Source organism: Python bivittatus, unplaced genomic scaffold (assembly GCF_059951505.1).
Source record: "Python bivittatus isolate LINGU-HERP-01145 unplaced genomic scaffold, Pbiv_v1 ctg000850_np1212, whole genome shotgun sequence".
NCBI lineage: Eukaryota > Metazoa > Chordata > Lepidosauria > Squamata > Pythonidae > Python > Python bivittatus.
The window spans coordinates 37809411-37830197 of NW_028277112.1; the positions used below are offsets into that span (position 1 = coordinate 37809411).

Sequence of the window (20787 nt, forward strand, 5' to 3'; positions counted from 1 at the left end):
ATTTAATTTTTCCTAAGAGGCACAGCCTGCCTATTCATTACTTGAAGTGGTGAAGGCCTTCTCTATGTCCCTTCGAAAGAGGAAGCATGGTTAGCTGAAACCAGACACAGGACTTTCTCCATGCCTTCATTTAATGGGTTGTCCTACCAAAAGGATCTTCTCCCTTATTCCCTTTTGCTGGCATGCAAAAACATGCTTAATTCAGCAGAATGTTTACTTACCAGGTTAACAATTTAATAACAATAAAAATAAAGTTATTGTAAACTGTCTTGAGTAGATATGTATTTGAGAAAAGTAGAATATAAATCTTTTGAATAAAGAGAGAAATACCAGAAACCTTTCTCACAAAGTAGTTCCTATTCTAGTCTGAGAAACGTTAGTGTATATCAAAAGAAGTCATGGAGATTAGGGCACTTTTTCCAAATGGGAATGAGTGAGCTATACCTTACTTGTGAGTTCAGCTAGGATGGGTAATAAAGCAATCCTGGCTTGGATCTTTTTGTCATTTGAAACAAAGTCTAAAAAACCCTTCACCTTTAGGGCCATCAGATGGTTATGTTTAGACATCACAGTCTAAAATCAAACAAATCATATTATGGTTTAGTGTAATGTGCAGAACCAGCCAGTTTTAAAGCACATATGTGTAAAAATCGAACAGGGAAATAGAAAAATAGGCAGTAGCCCAAGCCATCCAGAAGCATCGACTGATAGGTTGTTTCCAGGAGATTAATGGCCAAATACAGGTGGTCCTCACTTAATGACCACTTGTTCAGTGACCATTCAAACTTGGGGAAGCCGGCAGGAGGTCACAAATGGTGACCATGTGATGTCCTCGCTTACTAACCTGTGGTGATTCAATAATAACAGCAAACTGTTGTTTGTATAGCTTACTTTCTTAATGAAGAAACATGTGGAACTAAATTCTCTTCCATCTATACTGTTCAACAGAAAAAGATACATGTTTCCCTTCTATCAGTGACCAATGCAGATCTGGGTATTAATGTTCCTGTAACTGAGGGATCACAAACATTTGTGCATCTATTCTTCCTGATTCCACCGAATTCCTTCTTTAAAAGGCAATGGCTAAGTTCACACATCAGTGCTAAGCTATAATCTGTGAACCTAACTATTACAGTTTAGCATGTCATGTGAACCCATCTACTTGTGACTTATTCAGCAAGCCATGCTTAAAAAATCCAGTCATCTTATCAATCAATCTTAGAAGACTAAACAAAAGTGCTTGAAAATTATTATTATTAAATAAATGTCACATCAGTATATCTCAAAAATGAATATGCATGTACATCATCTGTACAGCAGCACAATTATTCTTCCTTGGGAGGATGTGCTTGATCCACCCACTACAAGAGAGTTTGTATAATTGAATTCACAATATACATGGTGTTTAGTTCAACAATATACAGCCCAATGGGTTTAGCAAATTGGAGGAAAAGTGACATAATATGAAGAAAATAGGCATCTTTGTACCTTCCCATCATATCCAAAGAACTTTGCATGGAAAGCAACACATTAAAATAAATTAATTTTTAAAAAGGATAAATCTACTCTGTTATATGAATATATTAATTTACACCCTCACATTAGCCCTTTACTCTTAAGTAGTAAAAGCCAGCCCAAAGAGAATAACTTACAGCACTTGCGGGGAAGTGGAAAAAAAACAAATCCAGAGTGTGCCTTGCCTCACGTATCTGGCTAGTTATTAGTGGAGATATCTCTATGGTTGTCATGGAGGCCATGCAGTCCCAAGCTGACCCTAAAGGAAGAGTTAGTCTTGGCATAAATGGTAAGGCTGTTTCTAAACAACAAGCTATTACATGACAGTTGCCAACACTGTGTGAAAACACATTCATATGAGTCCAGTGAAAGAACTTAATACTCTTAATGAAGATAACTACAGGAATAAATAATACTTTACAATCAGTTTACATGTTACTTAAGAGGTACACAAAGAAAAAGGGGCATGGAAGATTTCTATGTGGCACAGAAAATGAGGAAAATGAGAAGAGGAAGAATGATAAAAATAGGAAAGGAGTGTAACATGGGTTACAACGGGATTCATGGAAATGAGCTACACAACAAAACTGAATCCAGGAAGACCTTCTTGGATTCATCCTATATGGAACTTTGTAGAAATCACATTGTCTTTTAAACTAAGCCAAGCATGGTTAGAGCTGTTGCCTCATCAGAGAAAACAAACCAACCTGCTCATGTTTCTCTACAGCTACTTGTTGCTGAGGTCACTATGTGATGTTTTATTTCCTTTTCATACTATGAAGATAAAAGAGATTGCTCATAAATCTCTGCACATTAAGTTGCTATCACAAACAAAAGCACCAATACTAGCTGAAAAGTCAGAAATCCAAACTATTGTAGATAAAGGAATAAATATATATAAATCTCACTCCAGTCTCCCCAAAGACATTAATTTGGAGACTGTCAAGTTAGAGAAGATGCCTTAGAATTGATACTTCAAGAAAAAGCAAGAATATAACAATATTTGTTAAATATTTGTACATTTTATCATTATTTGGTTCTCGTAAGACCAAACCCTAGTGAATCTGGATGTGTGAATAATATGCTGTGCATATGTTTTATCTCCTTTTCAGATTAAATGAGTGGATTTTAGCCAACCAATCTATAAAAAACACATAGTGAATTTTAAAATGGTGAGGGGCCTTCTTTTCATATTTGTTGGTTTCCCATTCTCATCACCTCCCACCATCATAACTAATGATCAGGAATCAAGCTGTAGTCGTCAGAACAGCAATGAGGACAGATCACATCAAGATGTAGACTATGGATTAACTCTGGAGTCTAAGAATAGTAGCAGGAGGTCACTTAGAATACGGACCTAATGTAGCAGCTCCACATTCATGTTGCCCAGCAACAGCACAGATCCAGAGAAGCTTGCTCAATTTTTTATAAGTACAAAATAAAAAAATCTTCCATGTTCTGGTTCATATAATTTGTAAATATATGTTCCTCTCATGCTTGCCTTACTTTTAAACCAAGTTTAATATGAAATTGTTAATTAACTGGGTCCAGTTTGCTTAGTCATTATAATTACATAATATCTGGAAAGCCATGTAAGACAGCAGTGCAAAATGTCATTTGAACTGAGCTCAACTCCTTCCAACTTCATGGACCCATCTATATTGCCTCTTCATATGAAAATGATGGTGGGATTCACCTGCAAAAATCTACTTTCTCTGTGTAAGAAAATCACTTTCTCACATAGGATTGCCAAATCGTTGACAGTTGTACCTATACTGTAACAACATTAAGTGATGACAATAGCAAGGCTCTTAAAATTATTCTAATGTCTCTAATTTTTGCAGACCAAGATTTTGGAGACCATGGTCGATCAGCTACAACTCTAGAAAGAGCCATAATTTTGAGTAAGCAAGTATTTGTATATTCTGATTCTCTCCATTCAGTTGTGTGCAGGATTCTAGTTTCCAAGAGAAGAAAGGAAAGCAGGTTAAGTCTACACAGTAGTAATTGACTTAGTCAATCCCAGGCCTTTTCTTTTCTTTTCTTTACAAAAACCTATCTTAGTTGCATCCTGGATAGGCATAAGTGACTACTTTGGTCCTCAGAGGCACAGTAGAAGGAAACATTACATATGCAAATTGTCTGGGTTAAACTCTCACCATCTGGTAAGTGGAGTGATTTAAGGGGCATAAACTCTGTTTTACCCACCAGAAATATAATAAATAATGGACCAATGCAATTCAATTACTGTTATGCCCAGCATCGAGGAAAAATCCATGTTCAGATTGGGAAGCTGACTGGATAACTTTGGGTCACTCACTATCTGAGCCAACCTACCTCACAGGGTTGTTGTTGTGAGGAAAATTCATAGATAAAAATAATAGCAGGCGGCAAGCATGCAACTCCCTTGGTGACATTCCTTGATCCCCGGACATAATATTTCTGAAGAGCCGGATATCTCCCCTCGCGATTCATCTCAGCTTCGCCTGGTAATTAAACCTACTTTCTCCCAACGGCGTCCGGATCCTTTTAAAAATAAGAGAAAGTAAAGGCTCGCCATACAATATAATATTGTGGAAAGGGAAGAGAAAGGAATACAGAGCTAAGGAAGGGGAAGCGAGAGGAATTTTAAAAAGTGGCAGTCCCCTACCCTATAGAATAATAACGACACTAATAATAACAATAACGCATTACTTGCAGCCACTTGTGGGGGTGGGGGAGAGAAATGGCTCGTTCCTCCCTCTGTGATTGCGGGTGCGTTGCAGTATGAGGCGGCGGGCGTGAAGGTTTTACTTCCCTGGGATTTCATTTCGGGGGGAGGGGGGTGCGCGCAGAACAGAAAGCGAGAGAAAAGATCCGCCATATTCCTGCCTTACCACGCCCGGGGAGCTGAGCTACTGAAATCCGTCTGGCTGCACAGTACATGCACCAGTCTCTGGCCCCCCGCCTCCCGCGGTACCCACCCCCGTTTCTTACACCAAAGGAAAGGCGGAACCGAGAAAGGAAGAGCTGTCCCTCCCTGGCTGTCGCTGCCGCCGCCGCCGCCGCCGCCGCCTTCGAAGACAAGCGAGCGCAGCCATCTCTCTCTTCGCCCCCAGTCTCCAAGCGGGGGAAGCTGACTTTCTAAGAAGCAGCCCAGAGGTTTCTCGGGGCCAGGGGGAGAATCCGCTCCCTGCGCGGACACTTTGGGCTCCGTTCAGTAAAGGGGAGCGGGGGGAAGCGGGAAGAAAGCGAAGGGAATGTACGAGTGCAGAGCGGAGGGCAGCCTTGGGCGCAATTGTTAGGCTTCCCAGACGGAGAAGGGAAGACCCGCGCGCCCGGGACTGCGATCTGCGAGGGGTCGGGGAGGGACCTGAGAGGCGGTGGCAGCGCAGGAGTAGAGGGAGGGGTAGAAAAAGGGTGTTGTTTGCAACAAGGAGGCTTTTGCTTTCTGCCGGGCAGCGCGCTTGCTGCTGCTTCTGCCTGGGCGGATGTTTCCCCGCGGTTTGGCGCAGGATTGAAAGGAGAGGAGGAGCTGGAAGCGGCGAGGGTTTCTACAGGCAGGCTTGGGGGGTAGGTGGGGGACACCTGCCTGTGGCCGAGGTGAGGGGCACGTCGTGGATGCGCCCGGGCGTCTCCGCGTGCTAGCAGCGAGGGTTCTCCCCGGGTTCGCGCTGCCTTTGCCCTCGCCAGGAGACGGGAGGGGGGCTCCAGCTGAGTAGCGGAGGGCTTTCTGGCGCTCGCGGCTTTGTGGCTCGGGGTCTGCGTGTTTTCGGGGGGGGGGGTGCTGCGCCTGAACCAGCTCGGAAGAATGACTCTGGAGTCCATCATGGCGTGCTGCCTGAGCGAGGAAGCCAAGGAAGCCAGGCGGATCAACGATGAGATTGAGAGACAGCTCCGCCGAGACAAGCGGGACGCCCGCCGAGAACTCAAGCTACTGCTGCTGGGTAAGACTTGGCCGGCGGCGCCCATCACCCCATTTTTGGCAGCTGCCTTGCGCCTTCCCCCTCCCCCCGTGCCATTGTTGCTTCTCGAGGCGGCACATATGTGCCGGAGGATTTTCGGTCTACATATAGCCCTAGAAGAAATGAGTGATCCTGTGGGTGCTGGTGCGTGTGTGTGCATGAGGGCGCTCACAAGGATAGTGGCCGTACGGTATTTGGATGTATTCCCTTGCAGTTGTGCACATCGTGGCGATAGCCAAGCCAGCTGCTGCTGTAGGAAATCAGGACATGGGTATGTTGGCGTGAAAGGTGTGTTCAAGCAGCAGGGTAAGGAGGGACCGTAAGGGGGAATTGCAATCCCTTCCCGCTTCCTTGGTTTTCTCTTTGCAACGGGGCTGTGCCATCCCCATCACGATGTGCGTTATCCTGGCACCGGAGCGAGGTGTGTGGCATGCCGGGGTGCCTTGCCGTAGCCGCTTGGCCTTTTCCTCTCGTGGCATTTCACCACCGTCTGCTCCTGCCTTCCGAAGCAAGCAGATGTCTGCAGCGAGGCGAATGGCTGCTTCTGGTTGCTGTGGGTGGTTTCGTGTGGAGTGGACGCCTTCCCGAAAATGGAGAGAAAGAGAAGAGGTTGGGTGAAAGGGAGAGAGGAGTCGTAGAGCAAGATGCCGAGGTTCAGGCGGAGATGGGCGGCAAATGCCTGTTGTAGGAATGCGAGGATAGCGGGAAGGGAAAATGCAACTCCCCACATGCCTTTGCCAAGGCTGACCCGAAATGAAGAGCTGAACAGAAGGAGCTGCCTTCTAGCACTGATGGTGACAGGATTTCAGTCTGCACTGTTCTCAGTACGTGCTCACGCCCAGCTCAGGAAGGCTGGAGTCACTCCTTCCTCTGCTCCGTAGCTGTGGTTTTTCTTTGAAAGAAAGCAAGATCTCGCTCTGAACACAGATTAGGTTGGAGGCAAGCAAGGGTCTGTAGCCAGCCCTCTGCCCGAGACTGGCTCTGGAGTGTTGAATCTTCTGTTGGTACAGAAGGATGTAGGCTTTGGATCAGGAACATCTATAACTGGTGAGCTATATGGCTGTGTGAGAATAGGAACGGGTGGAGCTGTTACCATTTAGGGGGTTCGAGCTACCTCCTAAAATAAAAACACTTGGGAGATAGAAGTATGTTGTCTATTTTGGGTGTGTGTGTGTGTACACACACACACACACACACATATATATATATATATATACACACACATACATACATACATACATGCATATGTATACGTATATACACACACATACACCATGTTATGGCAACCATAGATTAATTCAAAGGGGAGGCTGTGACTAGGAATAATGGCTTGAGAAAAAATGTCTGCAGCACTGTTTGCTTGGAAGGCGTGGTGTTATAAAACTGACTGCCATGTGTGAACGGCACAAAGAGCTGTCTCTGTTTTGTACATAGCAATAGTTTTTCAATCTTAGGGACATTTTCCATTAAGAGAAATTAAAACTGGTGGATAACTGAGAAAACAGACTGCGTTCAGTGACTGCTCAGCAACATAGACGTCTTTTTTCTTATGTAAGTTCTGGTGTCTAGTTCATACTGTGATGGGTGGAAAAAGAATATAGTAGTTTGCTTTTTGGACTCTTTGTTTTTTGGACTGCATTCACTCGGTCTTCTCAGGAGAAAGCAGACTTGAAATAAATAAGTTGAACTTCTCTGTGTATAGTCAGAAGAAGACCCAGGTAGAATATCAACACATTTGGGGCAAGTTACCGCTCTATTTTACTTTTAGTAGTCTACACCAGCCTTCTCCAAGCTGATGCCTTCAGTTGTGATGACACTACAACTTCCAGAATTTGTTAGGTGTCTGGGGATTCTGGAAGTTGTAATCCCAACATGTCTGGAGGATGCCAAGTTCAGGAAGGCTAGTCAACATTATCACATATTTGTTCCTTGGTTGCTGATTTATTAAAGCTATAGTCTTACCTAAAATTTAGGTACAATTTCAGATTGGAGGATAAGGAGATGCGTGACAAGTGTGGGTTTGGAAACTTGGTATCTTCCTTATGAGTGTTAGGTTTATCTTAAGCAGAGAAATTAACCCATTTATATCATACATGTGCCAAGTATGTCTTATAACAAAATCAGATGTCTCTGAGTATCTGTTTTTGATGATTAACAAACCCAGATGATTTGATATATAAATAGTAGATTTTTTTGGTATTCATTGTTTGTGAACATAAGGAATTTTGTTTGTTATAACATCCATATTGCTGTGCTAGTTAAAAATTGGAGTCTGTAATAGGGTGCCTCATTTAACAATATATAGCTTGCTACTCTTTGGGAAAATAAATAGGAATTGTCTTAGGATGGGTGCATGCTGCCAAATTCTTATAGAATATTACAGTTTTCATATTTCTTTCTCAAAACTAACAAATGCACTGTTCAAATCCACCAACTTTCCTATGAGCATTTCAATTATGCACATACTGGGGTTTCCAATTAAGCTTTCCTGAAATGCTCAGCCACAGAGGTTGGTAGATTAAGACTATTATCAGCAAACTAGTAGTTACACAAATGGAGTTAATATTCAATAAGTTGCAAGTAAATTTAGAACTGTAATGAGGTCCTTTAAAAACGTAGCACCCTCAGCAGGATTTTTTGTGACGAACAGAGAATTTGAATTTTTTTCTTGACGGTTTCTTCAAGCATCTGAAAACATTTTGGCCAGCATTTTGATGCAGCTGGATTTACTGTTTAGAACACAACATACAATATTCACTCTGTTTTTTTAGACTGGTGTGTCAAAATGATTCTAGACATGCTAATCTGAGAACAAACTTTGCAGGAATTAAAAAAGGCTTCCCTCAACTCCAGATAAGTGTTCGGCATTGGAGAGTCAGTCAAAAGTTACTCTTTCCTTAATGCCATTTATCTACTATATTTGGCTTATATAGATTTTATTCAGCAAAAGACCTATATTCCCAGTTATCTCATTTATTTAATAAAGGTATATTTATTTATCATTTGTTTCCAGCATTTATATTCTGCTTTGATTAAGCTAGATGGCAGCACCTAGCTGATATTGGGCGATCTTGACAAGGTAAATAGGGTCAGACCTAGTGAGTAATTGGATGGGAAGCTACTAAAAAATAACACAACTGTTGGCTAAAGTAGGGAGTTGAAACAACACTTTAGAAAAAGACTTTATTTATTTATATCCTGCTCCACATCCAGAAGGAAGTTTAGATAATAAAAAAAGGGAAAGCCATTTTATTGAGCCTGTAATACCCTCTTATTAAAAAAAGATAGATTTCATTGAGTCAGGTTCTACTCGTGATGATTATGTGAACACATCCATGTTTTTTTCTTGGCAACAGTATGGAAGTTATGTGATACTGTATTGTCATCTTGAATTTTTTTTTTACTCCCCACATTAGTCTATGACCCTGGGATTTCATGGTAGTCTCTCATCTCTGAGTACAAACTGAGTCTGCTTAAGTTTTTTGAGATCAGCCAAAGTCAGCTAGGTGCTGCCACCAAGCTGATTTTATATACATGGAACTATAACATGAAATGAAGATTTTATAGAAAGTATACCTAGTTTCTTGAAAGTAAAGGCCATTGAACTTAAATAAATGTTTTAATTTTTTTTTAAATCCACAGTAAGGGTAATGCCTTTATTAAGCCAAATAAAGTTTACAAAGTAACATGCAAATCTTCCAGTTTACAAGAGCATGGGGTAAGATGGTTAAAAATCCAGGACAAAATAAAAAGGAGTGGCTAATGTTTCATAGATGAGGTGTTATGCTACAGTCAGAATGGTCTGCAGACTCCAAACTGAAAAGTTAAGAATCCAAGAATGATGGTCTAAGAGCAGCTAGTACAGTAATAGATCTTTGTTGAAGCTAAGCAGATATAGAGCTTAATGTGGGAAAAAACACACTATGATCCCATTTAAACTGCATTGTATAAATAATCTGAATGTTTAATTTGTTATTATTTTGGAACATCTTTTTTCTAAGAACACCAAAACATTGCATAATCTGAAATAAATCCATGAAATCAAAACAACAGAACTTAAAAATTATTTAAAAGGGAAAATTAGTGAGATGTCCTACCACCAAGAACTACCTTACTACCAAGAGATACCTTGGATGAAGTACATTTTGTAATTGGAGAATAACATTAAAAAAAACCCTTTTCTTATATGCCTGGGCAAGTAGGTTTCAGTGAGTGTCTGTGATCTTTGGAAGACCCCTTGGGAAAATTTTAAAAATCAGATAAGATACTGTAAAAACAATAACATAATAATATAAAGAGAAGAAGAAGGAGAGGACAAGCAGGTTCTTGGATAGTCAGGTCCTAACCTTTAAGGGTTTCAAAAGTTAAAATCCAGGCCCAAACAGCAATTCACAGAGTTGTTGCCATCAAACCTTATTTTGGGGAATATCTGGTATTTATTGCAAAACAAGAAATCAGGCTAGAAAGCCGTACAAACTAAGACGTAAATAACTTATTTGATTTATTTACTTTTCTGGTTGAAACATTTCTGGATGAAACACGTCAGCTCTAATATATAATTAGACTCAAGCTGCAGAAATTATTTACTAGTATTCCAATCAGAAAAACATTACTGAGCACTGTATCAATGCAGGCTTTCACCACTGGATTATTGAACACATTCAGGCTACTTTTTGTACTGATGAAAATAGAAAAGAAGATTTCTTGGCCAAATCCTTTGATTTATTGTCTCCATTCTTTCTGATAACTCATGCTGTCAATTTAGGACATATCTATATCTTCCACTTTCCATAATTTTTGGCTTACAAGTAGAAAGATATTTGCACTTCATTACTGACTTCATAATTCCACCTTTGACTCCTCCCCAAATGACAGAATAAAGATCCAGCCTTCAAAAACAATGGCTAATGGCTCATTTCAAAAGATTATCCTGCTTTGTCTGTAAATCCGCTTTTTTTCAACCTCTTGAGCTCCAGATGTGTTAGACTACGATTTCTAAAATTCCTTGCTAATGTAACAGTTTGAGAAGGCTGCACCATCTCTTTCAATAAAGGAGGCAGTGGATTCTGCTGTTTTGCAAGTAATGTATTTGCTGCTGCTGCTGCTATTCCAATTTTGTTTGTGGTGATTTTCTGATACTGGACGTGATCCTGAACCTGTTTGCAGGTGTGTGAGTCTCAGGATTGCATCACTGAAATTTAGTTGCAAAATGGCAACATTTTATGGCATGACTTCTTGCAGGAAATTAGAGAAATACAGAACCCCATCTCTCCTTTATTAAGAAAAGGAACAAATTGGCCCTATCCACATGAATGATGCCATAAAACCATCCTCTAAGAGTCTCATTTGTTGTAAATAAAGCTTTAAAAAGTATGACTGTAACAACAAAAATGCCCAGCCTTATGTTACCAAATAATCAAGAAAAATCTACCAAATAATCAAGTAAAATCAACATTAGACCTAGAATATTTTTTTTCCAAATTTCTTTATCTTACAGCACCTAGGAAATAACAAAAGATATTTACAACATCTGTTGATTTCGCTAAATGGTAGAATGTTAATTTAAAAAATACATAAATTATTTTGCAGCACTTCTTTATTGATACAAGTCCTTACATACAATCTGGTGGTCAGACACTGTAGAAATATTCGGGGGGGGGGTCCCCTTCAAATGGTCTGCGTACAAGCTGAGAGCTGTATCTTCCAGGGCTACTAGTAGCTAGTAAATAGCTAGTTTCTCCCTTCCTCTTAAATAAATGTTATGTTCTAATTACTGTAGTCTAAAGTGTTATAGTTCTCTTACTGACATCTTGCAAAGCAAAATTACTCATATGAAAACAAAGGTATCACCCAAGCGCATTACTTAATTTCTTTTAACTTTTTTTGGGTTAGACAGATTCAGTGTAGAATAAAAAACAGAATATCAGGTTACATTAGCTGTATTACTCTCAACTGCTTTTATATTTTGATTGGAGGGTTCCTAAAAACATTTGGTTGGTCTCTGTGGAAAACAGGATATTGGATTAGAGGGACCTTTGGTCTGATCTAGCTGGACTCTAAATACAAAATACCTAATAGCAGATGATTTGCAATAGTGAAACCTAATTTAAATATTATCTAGTTTAGGGAGAAGTGCCTTAAGAATAAGCAATGTATATATTAATATTTTCCTATGCAAATACTTCCTAATATATCTTGCCCAATAAAATGTGTGAAAATTGGTTTGTGCAATTACAGTGGTTTACTTCAGTGTAAAGTACATCATCTTAAAAGTAAAAGGATAATGTCATAGTGAAAAAAGTAATTTGGCTATTTAAATTCCATTGCATTGTTCTTTATTAATTTAGTTTTTCCTGATACAGTTATGTCAATATGGCTTTCTGTGACTCCTCCCACCTTGAGGGCGCCAGCCAGTGTGAGGCCTCCAAAGAGGCAGTATTTGACCTGATTGCTTAAACTCCTTGTACTGTCTGAGATGCCTGTTTCAAAGGTTATGGCATATGTTCAACGCTGTCCCTCTGATTGTTATCACTCCATATGCCTGGATCCCATTTCTTGTTTTCCTCTAAACCTGTCCCTCACCTCCACCCCACTATTAAATAGTCACAGGCAGTAATTTTTACCATCAAACTACCTTCCCTCACTGAAACCTGTCTTCTGATATTTCCATTGCTGCTGCTTTTGTCGTTCATCACTCATTTGCCCATAGAAAATGTTGGGTAATCTGTGCCTTCTTCTGTCTCACTTCTGCTCACCGTTCATTTTGTCTTCCCCTCTTCATCTCTCCATTTCCATTCTGTGCCTTACCACACCATCAGTACTTCTCCTAAACTTTATATTGTCTCAAACCCTGCCTGTCCTGCTTAATGTTTTGCTTCTCTCTTATATGTTACATCTAGCTTTTTTTTTTCCTGTGCTGTTTCCCCTCACATTCGGCAAGTAGTCCACAGGAATTTGGCCTGAGTCAACAGTTCATAGCATCATCGAATCGGAAGGGTCTTTGGAGGTCATCTAATCCAACCCTGTGTAGGAATCCTTATACCAATGCTTTTCAACCTTGGCAACTTTAAGAAGTGTGGAATTCAACTCCCAGAATTCCCTGGCCAGCATTGTGGCAGGTGCTTGTCTGTTTGAATTCTAAAGTCCCAAAGCACTTTAGCTTCTTCATTTTCCAAGACTTTGTTTTGTGGTCCCACCAGTTCTTGCCTATAGGCACATGGTATTTCTTGCAGATATTCCAATGCACCATTGTTGCTACTTTGTCATGCCGTTGTTTGTAGTCAGTCTGTACAATCTTCTTGCAGCAACTAACGAGGCAATCCACTGTTTCTTCAGCTTCTTGGCAGAGATAGCATTTGCTGTCTATTGCTGTCTTCTCAATTCTGGCTGTGTATGCATTTGTTTTTAAGGCTTGGTCTTGTGCAGCCAGAATTAGCCCCACTATCTCTTTCTTCAACTTTCCTGCTCTTAGCCATTGCCTGGTCTTGTTACTTGTTTTGCCTGCTAGTGTGTGTGTATGTGTGTGTGTGTGTGCTGGCCATGTAATGCTTTGCCTTCCATGTCTCTTTTCTATTCTTATCTGATCTTTCTTGTAGGCCAGTTTGGTCTCTTCAGTATTCAGTGGTGAACACTTCATTGTGTACTAGCTTCAGTGCATCTTCTTCCCGTCCTTCAGATATTCTTCTAATGCCATTTTTTCTTCTTCAACTGCCTGATGTAACATTCCACGCCCATCTACGCTCCTTGGTAAGTGGAATCTGTCAACATTGCTGTGTGGATAAAAGGCATGATTCATTGTCATTATTGTTCTGGTCATCCAATCCAGGGCTTCTAGTTTTGCTTGAGTCCAGTCCACTGTTCCAGCTGTGTATCTAATGACTGGAACTGCCCAGGTGTTTATTGTCTTGATGGTATTTCATCCACTGAATTTGGACTTTAAGATCTTCTTCACTCATTATGTATTCACTGCTAGCCTTTTTCTTGACTTCAGTGTGCTTGATTTTCCTAGCTTGAAGGATGCCCAGGTAGTGATCTTCTTCATCCAGACTCTTGATGTTATTTCCATAGGGCATCTTGATTCCTTTAGTTTTCACTGTTTTTCCCCTATTGATGGTAAGGGTGGCACATTTGTCCAGTCCAAACTCCATTGGAAGATCTTGGCTGTATATTTGGACAGTGTTAAGCAGCGATTCTATTTCAGATGGTGTTTTTCCATACTGCTTCAGATCGTCCATGTAAAGGAGGTGGGATAGCCTGGCAGATGTTTTTGAAGTTTGATAGCCATGGCCTGACTTGTTCAGTATAGTTGACAGAGGAATCAATGCAATGACAAACTGTAGTGGTGATAGTGAGTCTCCTTGAAAGATTCCTCTCTTGATGTTAACCTCTCCCAGTCTATCACCATTGACCAGCAGCTGTGTCTTCCGTTGGGCCATTGATCTTTGCACAAAGCTTCTGATGTCTCTACTGACTCCTGTTATTTCTATGCACTTGATTATCCAATCATGTGGAGTGATGCTACATTCAAGTCCAGAACTGCACTGTTTCTTCTTTGTCAGGTGTTGACTGGTTCATTGCAGTTTCTCCATTGATGGATTGGTAGACATGTTTCTGATTCAACTAAAATTGGAGATTCTGCCTATAGTGTGCAATTCAAACTTCATATCTGCTGATATTTTTGCCTATGGCTGTATTTTTTTTTTCGCTTTATCATTTCCAGTGCTTCTTTGATCTTCCTTGTTCCTAGGTGATGTTTCTTGATCAGGTATTCTTTGGTGTTCTTGTTCTTCAGCTTCTTTTCTTTCATCTGTTCTAGCTTGCTTGCATCTGATCTTATCATGCTGATCTTATTTTCCAACCTGATCTTCCATTTTGGTGGTGCACTGTTTGGCTTTTTTTCTTGTTTGTTTATAACTGCAGCTGTACTGTATATTAATTGGTTTGTTTCTTGCAGTGAGCTGGTGCTTATATTTGATATTATATTTTAAAATCTATTTTTTTAAATCTGTGATCATGTTTTTATTCTAATAACTTTTTATCTTTTTATAGTGCCTATTTTTATTCACTTGTTGTTTTATTTTAATTGTTGTACACTGCCCAGAGTCACTTTGTGTGAGATGTGTGGCTATATAAATATGATGTATAAATAAATAACAGTATTGGCATCTTTAAATACTTGTGCTAGTTGTTTCTTTGTAACAAGGTTCAATGCAGATAACATTATACTATTCTTTTTGTGCTGTTCTAGATGCTCAGTTATTCTTTGTTTCAAGTCCTGTTATTTTTTAGTTAGAGGGCTTTGTTCTTTTCTGAGAAGAAGGCAGAGGAGGGGGTGCCTGGTTTGGGAATGAAAAAGGTTCAGTAGCTATGCTGGCTTCTTCTACTGCTGACTCCCCCTGCCTTGCCTCTGTAGTCTGAGCTACTTCTGGCAAGGCTTCAATTTCTTTGCCCTTGGTAGACCTTTGCAGTTCTTCCAATTCTACTTCTGTGAATACTTTATTTTATATTATAAATCAACATTGATCTGCTAGCGTCTGTTCTTTTATTTCTGATTCTGGATGTTGTTCTTTCCAGAACTGGTGCATTCTTTTCAGATATCCTCTTCTCGTTGGAGTTGATTTGTAATAGCAGAACATTATTTCTTTGTTTTTAGTCTTCGTATATTTGCAACGGGTAAACAACTTTTCTTCTAGTAGTCCTGCAGCTGCTGGCCCTGGTAACTCAGGCAACAGTCCTGAGTCCTGTAGCCCACATGTCATCAGATGCCCAGGAACTAGAACACCTAGCGAGGTCCTTGTTCACCCAGGCGAAGACCGATCCGGTATAGGTTTCTGTAAATTACATCTCACCATATTGTTTATGGGAGAGACGCTCTTCGTAGTAGTAGTAGTAGTAGTAGTAGTAGTAGTAATTTTTTTCCTTCTTCAGGGTGAAAGCAGTTCCATGCAGGTCTAATTTAAAACCACCTTCTAGTTTATTTAACCTCCAAACAAGTAGTATCTGTGTATCTTATGAATTAAGTTGCAGCTTGAACTCCATTATCAATCCTAATGCTATGTTCAAGCACCTTTTCACAATCACCTTGAGATTCATAGCTAGGAAAGAAAAGTTGCATATTTGCATGAATTGTCCCAATAGCTTCATGTACAAATTGAAGAGCGTGAGAAGAGAAGATGAAACATTGTGGCTTTATGCAAATTAAAAGCTACTTGATGAATTAGAAATAGAAAATACTATATTTTGATGGGCAAAATTGATAGAAGCCATTGTAACTGGGCCTTTCCAGTCAATCCAAACAAGCTGGATAGAAGTACATGTTTAAATGGTATTAAATTTTACTGAGATATTCAGGAGAACTTATATGATTAAATTTTCACCATTTATTTTCCGGCACACATCACCCACCTGAGAGACCAAGCAGTTTCTATCTTATAGCAGGATCAGAATCTAAATGGATCTAAATTCATCTTGTCTCCCATATACACATTCACACAATATAGGCTTAGTATTATTTTTGGAAAGGGTTGAACTATGATTCTTTGACATAACTGGGATTACACTTACTCTTTTCTAATAAACATGGTAAGTGTTGACATTGGGTCACAGACTTCCCAGAAACTAACTTTGACTACTGCAGTGTGCTCTTTTCTATGTTCTTCAGTTGTCTCTTTTTGTTCTGCCTATGAGACTGGCTTTTTATTCTCTCTCTTGGATTCAGTATGAACTGCTTGTCATCATCTACAAAATCCTCCAGTGCCTTTCACTTCCTTATTTCTCATATATCCCAACACATTTCTTCTGGTGACTTTTGTTGATACTGTTTCACCACTTTCAGACATTCAAAGATCACTAGATCCTTGAAAAGATTCCATCCATTTTCCCTTGTTGACCCTTATGCCAGGAACTGCTTTTCTGGGTACCTTCATGTGACCAATTCCCTTATTTTCTTTTAAGACCTTTCTTAAAACTCATCCCTTGCAAGTCAGTCATTGAATTATTGCCTTTATCCCTATATCTTAATTAAGCCAAAGTATATGTGATTGTAATAATCACATAAAAGCACAAGAAGCTGTCTTACGTTGAATCAGACAGTTCATCTAGCCCAGTATTGTCAATGTTGACTTGCAGGGACTCACCAAAATTTAAGGTATGAAGTTTTTTTACACCCATTTGGATAAACATTAGAGCCTCAGCATGTAAAACAAGCAGTGCAGGATCTGTAACCCTCAGTCTGGTACTCATGCCTTCAATTCCCTTCTGTTGTCACCATGTGTCTATTTTTAACTGCAATTCCCATAGGTTAGAAAACTAACTCTGGTGCTATATAAATAAATAAATATAATCACAGTTGAGTTTTTGGTAGCCATAAATACACATTGGAAGCACAGCACATCTGGAGTTTATGTGCAAACCCTATACAGTAGGATTGCACATAGTTTCTAGCAAACTACTAACATTTGAAAGGAAGGAAGGGAGCTCTATTAAGCCCATGACTAAGAGAAGAGCTGCTTGATAGCCCTACACTTTTGGTTTTAATACTGTATGTTCCAGAATTTGGCTTTGAATGGAAGAGCAGTTGCTTCTAAAGAGAGTTACTATTCAAACAGAACCTGTATAGCTAGCTGGACATTAAATAAATGGATCAACTCATTTGTTTAAAGGTAAAATAACTGTATGTGAAAGCCTACCCCTGCTATGACTGTAAACAGTTTGACGAAGCATATATAGAAGCGGAATTAAGTACTATATGCCAAGCAAATAAATCCTAAAGAGTGCATGTGCAAAAACTAAATGGAGTCTAACAGCATAAAGTGATTGAAAAGGAAAATGGGACATTTTATATCACAAACAGAACTGAGAAAATTGCTGTCATGTTGACAGTGGGGATAGTGAATGGGAACTAAACATGGAGAAAATAATTTTGGTGGTAATACTTCTGTGATTATACTCATAGATTTAGATACAGATATATTGGTCTGTTTGGAGGGATAATGGGCAAAGGTATGTAAATGGCAATGGAAGTTCAGGCCTTAGTATAATTTTTCTTTAAATCTGAAATCATTGACCTTAACTAACATGTTATGTTTAATTAGTGTTTAATGATGATTTAAAATGGTGCCTGTGTTTTCTATACAGGTATAATAAAAGAATAACTTTTTTTACAGTGAAAATTAGAAAGCTAAAAATATTAATGAGTTTAAATGAAAATCAAGATTCTGAATACTGCTCCAAATCTGCCCCCAGGGCTGTACTTTGCTACTGTTTAGCCATAAATGTAAATTGAACATTGACTATATTAAATTTGAGCAATTGGAACCAGAGAGAGAAATTATTCTGTCCCACTGAGATTGACTAACAGTTTAAAGTAAAAAAAAAAAGCAGACAAAACTGCTACATAAAACAGTATACTAGGGTGATTTAATATGAGCAAACATCTAGTATTTTCCACTGGGTTTTTTTAAAAAAAATATTTTATCATGCTGCTAAAATGGTTTAGGGCAGGATTATTTTTCTTTTTATTTTAATAATGGTCTTGTTTTTCATATACTACAAGCTATACTTCAATATCCATAATTTCTCTGTAGTATGCTTGGTATAAATAAAGCTCCTTCTATATCAGGTTATTTAAAATGCTATGTATTAGTTAAATTAAGATTTTCTCACTGTGAAGAAAAAAATGTCTACAAAACAAAACATTGTTAAAATCTCATCTCAGAAAGTTCAGGTTTCCACATAATTACATGTTTGAGACTTAAGAAGTTAATGCAATCTATACGAGGAATAAACAATTGTAGGTTATTCTTTGCAGGTTTGTAGGAGTGCTTTACTGTATAGTTTACACATTACATTGCTGGTTACTGGGAGCTTGATCATAAATCCCTGTGTTCTTTACAATATGCATCTGAAAATGCACAACTGTGAGTGGTTATAATATGTTTTTAAAATACTTTTGTTAAAAGAAAAAGGTACTTTTTATGTGCTAATGGAACTGAAGAATGTGTATTCATGGCCTTGGGCTTTCAGTAAACCGGCTGCATCCATCTTCCTCCTTAAATAGCTGGTAAGAAATCTCATTAAGAATCTCATTGGGATTTACAGATCCTATTCCTATTTTATAGTCAATAAATATTTATTAGTTCGTTTGTATCCTCCCTTATTTCTGATGATTCTTCCATGAATATTACCGTTCAGATTGGCTGTAGAAATGCTTAGATTGCATTGCTCATTCAAAAACACTTAGAAGTATAGACACCAGCAGCACTTCCTCTTAAATTATTCTGTGTTGATAAAACTGAGTCAGTAACAAGGCAGTGTGTGTGTTGATATATTTCACCATTGTCTAGTGTTACTCAGCTGAACCCTTAATGTTTTATGCTGTTTCCTCTCCTTTCCCTTGCCTCACATTCTGCATAATGAGGTACAGCAGTCCATAGTTTTATATTATTTCCATCAGTATTCCATATTTGTATGTCTGTTATGTGTAAGTGGCGAACATTTTTACATGCACTTAATCTGGTTAGATTGGGAACAGCACAAAATAGTCAAGAACTACCTGATTCCTTCAGATGTATTGGACTTCACAACACTCTGTTATGTCATGGTAGTTGGGGATTATGGTAGTTGAACAACACATCTGGCAAGGACCACATTTGGGAAGAATGCCTGGAAGTACATTGGCTGTGGCAATTCCTTTCTACAACTGAGAGCGTTCATATATGTGCCTAGCATTGATGTGCCAGTACTATAAGTTAGTGTTTTTGGTGTAGTGGTTAAGGGACCAGGCTAGAAACCAGGAAACTCTGAGTTCTAGTCCAGCCTTAGGCAAGAAGTCAGCTGGGTGATCTTGGGCCAGTCTCTCTCTATCAGCCTTAAGAAGGAGGCAATGGCAAACCACTTCCAAAATCTTGCCAAGAAAACTGTAGGGACTAGTCCAAAAAAAAGTCTTGCTATCCAAAGGAGAAATGAGAGATATGGTCAGTCTCACTATCCAGTAGCACTGACATACAGCCTCTATTTTGTGCTTGTATAGTGTCTCTTCCAAAGGCTACTTCCCTTATGGGTATAGTATCCTAGTTCAAAGTAAATGTGCAGACCTGTTTCCCACATCAAGCCAAACCATTCTTTATTTCATAATAGTTTACTCAATAACCTGCAGTAAAAACCAAACAACTTGCATTATGTCAGGCTCTTTGGCTTCAACTTAAAACTGAAAGTGATTCTTTTCCAAACATATTTTTTCCAAAGTTCTCTTTAGCAAGATTTAGTGGGATAAATAAGAGAGCCAGTCTGGTGTAGTGGTTAAGGTACCAGGCTAGAAACCAGGATACCATGAGTTCTAGTCCTGCCTTAGACACAAAGCCAGCTGGGTGATCTTGGGCCACTCACTTTCTTTCAGCTCTAGGAAGAAGACAGTGGCAAGCCACTTCCGAAAATCTTGCCAAGAAAACTGCAGGGACTTGTCTAGGCAGTCACCAGGAGTCAACACTGACTCGAAGGGACCAAAAAAAAAAAAAAGTATTGATTACTATAAGAAAGTGCTACAAAATAGAAAGTGTCATATGTTGTACCAAGAAAGCCTATGGGTGATATTAGGGAGAGAGAGATTGTCTGGTTGTAGTACAATATACACACTGAGTGACAAATGTTCATGTGAGCTATTTTATTTTCTCTCTTTGTCCTGTATTTATAGCCCTTGGAAATGGCTTGTAAGCTCTTTGAGAGACTGATGAAATAAAATACATATACCATAGACATTCTGGATTAATGGATCCCATCGAGAAAGCCAGAATTAAGATTTAAATTAAATTGAACATGAAAAACTGCAAAAGTACAATCATTTGGGGGGTGGGGATGGGAGCAGTCTATATAAAATAATATAGTTTCATAGACCAAGCGTCTTCTTATTTGATAAAGGTGATACATCTATGTAATTTAGGTTTGTTACAAAAAAGGTGTCTTTAGTAAAATTATATCATGATGATACATAGTCCTAACAGAGCAGGTAGCAGAAGATCAGTTGATGAAATCAAATCATAAAGTATATATACATTCTGCAAAACAGGCATTTTTCTATTCAAGTCCTGCCTGTCCTAGTAGATCCACAGGAATAGAAATTAACACTTTGTTTCATTTTTAGATGCCTTGAATAAAATTTAGCTTGACGTACCTGGCTGATGTACAGACTTTGGAGTTAATATATTATTTGGAGGGTCCACATTTATAGGAAAATTATTAATATATTAATAATGTTTAATCATCATTTGTTACAAATTTAGTTTCTTGTATTGTTGCCATTACAGAATTTATTTTAGCACACAATTTTTAAGGG

At 39.0% G+C, this 20787-nt stretch overlaps 1 protein-coding gene and 1 long non-coding RNA gene across 3 annotated transcripts in view; one reads left to right on the top strand and one right to left on the bottom strand.

Moving 5' to 3' along the window:
- The window catches only part of LOC148213816 (uncharacterized), a 31054-nt gene extending 26399 nt beyond the window's left edge, over positions 1-4655 (bottom strand). The window contains exons 1-2 of one of the 2 annotated variants that reach the window (XR_015793726.1): positions 4492-4655; positions 3853-4041 (exon numbers count right to left, since the gene is read on the bottom strand). This is a non-coding gene — a long non-coding RNA (uncharacterized LOC148213816). Of the gene's footprint in view, positions 1-3852; positions 4042-4391 lie in introns of both variants that reach the window. The other variant, XR_015793725.1, reaches the window with a different exon arrangement.
- Positions 4655-20787, top strand: part of LOC103054358 (guanine nucleotide-binding protein G(q) subunit alpha) — a 125022-nt gene continuing 108889 nt past the window's right edge. The window contains exon 1 of the mRNA XM_088129944.1: positions 4655-5441. Coding sequence (XP_087986070.1) covers positions 5306-5441 — 136 coding nt within the window. The 5' untranslated portion in view covers positions 4655-5305. The remainder of the gene's footprint in view (positions 5442-20787) is intronic.